We start from the raw sequence: 5,612 nt of genomic DNA, 5'->3' as shown, positions 1-5,612 counted from the left end.
CCTCCTTGAGGAACCACTTAATGATGGGCAATCCCATTCTAAATCAAAATCAAGTCCAGAGGAAAGGAGGACACCTTCAAAACCAGTATGATGATATCTCTCACCAAAAACCTTGCTCATTATATCGAGATTATGAGGAGAAAAGAAGATGCTGCTATCTTTGCATTTAGTGTCATTCTTGTGATCTTCAGCCAGAGTAAGATAGTCTGGTGCAAGTGTTAGAGCTAGAGGAAAATGGTTAAAGTCAGCATTTATATCTTCCTTGTCTTTAACTTGTTTTCCAAAATCAAGGTCATTATAGTTGGCCGAATAGGACCATGGGAATGAAATAACATTTAGAGAATACGTTGACAGGAAGAATGATTCACTCAACTCTTTTGCGCCTATCCTATCATCCAGAATGTGCTGATGATAATCACCCAAGGAACTTGATGAAGGTGAATACACACTCAGCTCTGTATTTTGACAAGTATTAGAAGAGTTTCTTTCCTCTGTACTCCTGCCAAAGTCCCAACCCAGAAGAGGAGGATTTGACCCACTTTTAATCAAACATTTTTTTGGATAATGTAAGTCATCCAGTTCTTTGAGATGATTATATGCAAGAGATCCATATCTTTTAGATTGAAAGCCATAAGTGGAATCACACTGAGTGCATAGAACTGGACTTCTTCCTCCTACTTCATAATCGGTTTCTCTCATTTCATACTCGAGACATGCTATACTGGCATCGATTGGGGGAGTGTAAAAATTTGAGAGAACCCACTCTGGTGATCTATTCAACCAACAAGATGAAGGACCATCATCCAAGTGTGAAACATGGTCAAGTTCCATATAGTTCTTCACAGGCATATGACTTAATTTTTTGAGCTGACTATGCAATTCCAAAGAAGTGAGAAATTGAGATTTGGTATCAATATCAACTTCCCTTGATTTTGATTTCTTAAAACCCTGCCAGAGAAATAATTATTCAGCTTAATCACCAACACCAACACCCACACCCACACCCAACACTAACGCCAACACCAACACCAACAGAAGAAGTGACATCCCTATGGAAAGCAAAAGGAACATACGCTATTTTTGTTGCTCTCGGGGAATAGGCGACTGAGAAGCAAAGAAACAAAATCATACCTGAGAAAATTTCTACAAGTCCATGAAATGAGAAAACTTATTAAATGGTCATGTGTCTAAGCCCTTGGAACAGAGTTCTTCAATATGAGGATATGATGTCTCTACAACCCATTTGCGTAATTTATGTCTCTTTTTAGAAAAGATTTCTCCATGCCCATGCTGGCCCCCTAAAAATAAAGACTCGCAAGCATTTAAGACTATACAGCAAAGCATTGCACCAGCATCTCTAGTTGTGAGATTTGGAAGTGGAAAAAGATTGTTATAATCTACCTTAAACAAGCAATAGAACTCCATGGGATTGCCAAGGATAAAATAAATTTTGGAATTTAAAAAAAAATGCTTAATAAGTTGAAAAAATCTATATTTTTTTCATCCTTTCCTTCCATGATATTAGCTAACAAATAAAGCATACATAACCCCAGTATTCAACACATTGCTATATTTCTCAATATTTTCATGTATGCAGGCAGCATATACCTGCTGAGGTTGTATAAGCTTCCGGTGAATTTCCCTCTGCCAACCAATAAAAAAGTCAAAATATCATTTCAAAGTTCCGGATTCCAAATCCACGGGATATATTGCAAACTGAGCAAGTTCATTAGTGGTTCTAATTTGGCATCGTCATTTACAAAATGAGAACATTAATGAGGATATTATAACAATGTACAAAAAATCATGATTAAAGATACTACGAATCATGTAACATTAGATTATGAAGCAAAACACTATAAAGCGGTGGTGAATATTTTACTTAAGAATGTTGAAGCCTAATAGTGTTCTCTCACCTTTTAAAATACTAAAATCACAAATTCGTCTAACCCAAGCCTACTAAAATAGCATTCCTAGATGGCTTTCTAATTCTATCCATGTCAAATAGCCCCCCATAATTGTCATAGTGCATGGGCAGCAACAGATATGAATCACCAGGAATCAACTACCAAGAAGCAAGTGGTCAACAATGAAGGAAGCAGCATTCACCTCCTACAAAGAATTAGCATTATTTTTGCTAGGGATTCAGAATACCAAGTGATATCCCTAAAAGTGGTCTCAGGACAGTACAATATAACCTTCTTCTTTTTTTTTCTTTTTTTTTTTTCTTTTTTTCAGTTTATAAGTCAGTATAACTGCATTTATATCTGCCATTTTTAAAGATGTTAGAAATGATAAGCTAGTGCATTCTAGACATCAGAAGAGGAGCTATTTCACACAATATTAAAAGGTTATAATAAAATCACAAAAAGGGAGTAAAAATTAGATTTCACGTTCAAATTACAGAGAACAATCTCCATTTATTTACAAGGAAGATTACTGTAACATTATTCAAAAATTAGGAGCAATAATTTGTTGTCATCATTTTCTTCCCTTTTTATTGATAGAATAAACAAGAAAGAAATACTAATCAGAAGCATACCATTAAAAGAAAAGAAAAGCTACTTTACAACACACACCTGATTTCTTTGATGCCCCACCAAGAGGTGACAGGTGTGAGCTAAAGTTACTAGGTGTGACATTTTCAGCAAGCAATGAGGAACTGAAGTCCTTACAGCTAAATTTGACACTGTTTGGGTTTCCTACGTAGTACAGAGAAAGCAAGTAAATAATCATGTCCAGACAAGTGCCTTTAAGACTGGGAGAAAAAAAAAAAAAAAAACGAATAAACCCAAATTGCAGTTGAGATGCATTTCTGAACATTTACCTCCAGAACAGTCACTAATTTTGAACTTCTTTGACTGGTTTTCTTCTTTATGTAATGTATGGGATTGGTATTTGTGGCCTGCATTTTCCTTCAATTTCTTAAAAAATGCAAATTCGGAAGTTTTGGGGTCATTGGCTGCAAGTTACATTCAAATGGAATGATTAATATTTTCAAAACACAAGTTCCAATTACTTTTGATTGGTACCACTAGGAATACAACATAATTATGAAAATAGAGCTTGTATAGTTAAACATTTAGCACAAAGAGAAACAACATTTTTACTTCAAGAAAAGGAAAACAACAAGTTATACCAAGAACCCAAGGAATATGCAGCTCCAGAAAAGCAAAGCAATGTATGGGCAGCTGTAGAAACTTACATCTCAGACTCAGTCTTCCTTCCAATGGAGTAGAAGAAGCATCTATTCTGCAACTTAAGGGAATATTGACATCAAGATCTGTAAGCTTTACTCTTTTCCTGCAGCTGATATCTACATGGAAATGAAAAATGAAACAAATTAGTAGGAAACAACAATTAAATTTAAATGATTTTGTCGTGAAGCAGTATGCCATAGTGCATAATGGTAAGAGCAGTGGAAAAAAATTAGAGAAATAGGCCCAAGCATTTGCCTAATAACATTCAAACAAATAAATTGTACAAGGAATAACTATAACACATCCATAAAAATTCATACAAGAAATAAAATCCAAAAAAAGAATCATGATGTATATGCCAAAGAGCCCATGTCAAATCTGTTGATTAGCGTAAGAGAATGCATTTCAATAACTAATATGAAAATAATACTATGCATAAGTATTCAAGGCATAAAGAGTAATTCTAAGACTGTGATTGATTACCTATCACTTTCATATGGATCCATCACTTTTTCACTACTCACATCCTGCTACATTAGAATTATGGCAAAGTTCTAGCACAAAAGGGTGTGGTACTAGATTTTTTCAGGCATAAAAGTCAAGCCTTGGTGCATACATGCTTTCCACCAAAATCGACAAGTCACAGTTTCAAGTTTAGGAATCTACCTCGGTATACACCTTTTTTATTTATTTATTTAAATTAGTATTCTAGGGCATGAACAACAACAATCTTCATTTTGGTGAGTCATTTAAGCCATGCATCAATATCAATGCAAGCAAGAACATGAAATGGGCCAGTTAGTGATACACATTTTTGTCTTTGTTTCTTAGTGCACCTCATTCTACACTAGTTCCCTAATTTTTCTCTATGAAATTTCTAAACCCTATTTATATATAAATCCATTTTCCGTGCTAAAAAACTTTCCTAATTGAAACTTAGAACTTGTTAATTAATCTCAACTGGAACAAATTTGAACCAATTACAAGAAGAAAAAAAAGAAATAGAAAAATGAATGATTTAGGAGAAGAACCTTTGGTCGATTGGGAAGTTGGACTTGGAATGCGGAAATCGGAGCTCCGAACTCCACGGAGACGACGCGGTTGTTGTGGTAAAGCTGCTCCGATGATTGGTGATGGATCTTTACGAGTAGTTTTGGAAATGCGTCGCTTCATTGTGTTTCAGATACGTAAATGAAAAAAGCCCTAAGACTATATATATATAGACGGGTTTGGGGATTTTCTTTGAGGAATTGATGATTTTTGGTTGTACAGTCTGGATGTTTATGAAAGAGTGAATGAGAGCAAGGAGGAAAGTGATTGGAATTTGAGGGGAAATTTGGGCGCCAAAATGGCACGTGACTAGGAGCATCAAACAACCTCCTAATTTCACACTAAAACCCTAAAAATCCAAACATTTTATCAACCCATTTCTTAAAAATGTAAAATGCGATAAAAGATACGTTGACTTCTGATGTTTTTACCAGAAGAAATCTTGGCTGAGAATGAAGTCTCTGTCATCGGCATCGGCGCTGGCGTAAAGATTAGTTGTTGTCTATTTGGGATTAAAATCCCTAAAATCTGAGCAGCTAGCACTTGGTCCAGAAAGAAAGGATGAGGCTATGAGGTTTCTGTGGCAAGGAGCAATGACAAGGTCCGACGGCGAGGTCCAGCTCTGTTCCGGTCAGTTTTGGACCTCTCTATCTCGTGATCTCTCTCTTGCGATCTCTCTCTCTCTGTCTCAGCTGAACTAAAATGGATCAGAGACTTTAATTTCATGGTTTAATTTCTTGGGTTTTGCTTGTTTTGGATGTTGGGTGTTCTTCAGATCTCTCTCTCTCTTTCTTCGGTTTTGCTTGTTTTGGATGTTGCTCTGTTCCGGTCACTATTCTTCTTCATCTTTTCTTTTCTTTTTTTTTTTCCAAATTTTTCTTATTTTCTTTTAATTCCGAATTAAAAAGAAAAAGGGTCGTTTTAGGAGCGGTAACGGCGGCTACTAACTGAGTTGTAACAGAGTTTTGTATTGATAAAAATTGAAAGTTAAAAAATCGAAATGACAAAACTCAAAGTTAGAAGACTGAAATGAAAAAAAAAAATATATGAAAGTTAAAAAAGTTAATTTTGCATATTTGTCTTTTTGTTATTAGAATTTTTTTTTGTGAAGAGTTTAGAAATTTTATTGTGATAATATCGAGAGTTTACAACTAGGAAATTCAAGTTTTTTTTTTTAATTATTTTTTTTGTATTTTTTATGAGCTCCAATTGATGTGTGCACCGGGGTAAATTTATACAATCTTTAAGGACCAATTTCTTAGGACTAGGATTCCAATGAAGTTTGGAATTTCAATAAGTTTTTCAAAATTGCTTAATTGGATGGAAACTTGTTTAAATATTTTTTTGAAGGGTATCCACACT

The 5,612-nt window shown here is 34.9% G+C and overlaps 1 protein-coding gene across 3 annotated transcripts; it reads right to left on the bottom strand.

Moving 5' to 3' along the window:
• Positions 1-810: 810 nt before the first annotated feature.
• On the bottom strand, positions 811-5,114 carry LOC142619588 (uncharacterized). 3 transcript variants are annotated; one of them, XM_075792737.1, is made up of 6 exons: positions 4,232-5,114; positions 3,206-3,316; positions 2,828-2,962; positions 2,580-2,702; positions 1,609-1,644; positions 811-948 (listed from the first exon to the last, which is right to left on the bottom strand). In XM_075792737.1, the coding sequence occupies exons 1-6, from the start codon at positions 4,371-4,373 to the stop codon at positions 941-943; spliced, it is 555 nt and encodes a 184-aa protein (XP_075648852.1). In that variant the 5' UTR covers positions 4,374-5,114; the 3' UTR covers positions 811-940. The 3 variants fall into 3 exon arrangements, with proteins under 3 accessions (XP_075648852.1, XP_075648851.1, XP_075648853.1); XM_075792736.1 differs by lacking the exon at positions 811-948 and having other exon boundaries at positions 1,156-1,644; XM_075792738.1 differs by lacking the exons at positions 811-948; positions 1,609-1,644 and adding an exon at positions 1,924-2,112.
• Between the last annotated feature and the right edge of the window lie 498 nt (positions 5,115-5,612).

The sequence above is a fragment of the Castanea sativa genome, chromosome 12, assembly GCF_040712315.1.
Source record: "Castanea sativa cultivar Marrone di Chiusa Pesio chromosome 12, ASM4071231v1".
Classification (NCBI taxonomy): Eukaryota; Viridiplantae; Streptophyta; class Magnoliopsida; order Fagales; family Fagaceae; genus Castanea; species Castanea sativa.
Note: the sequence above shows the minus strand (reverse complement) of the source record. Positions and strands in the feature narration are given on the sequence as shown.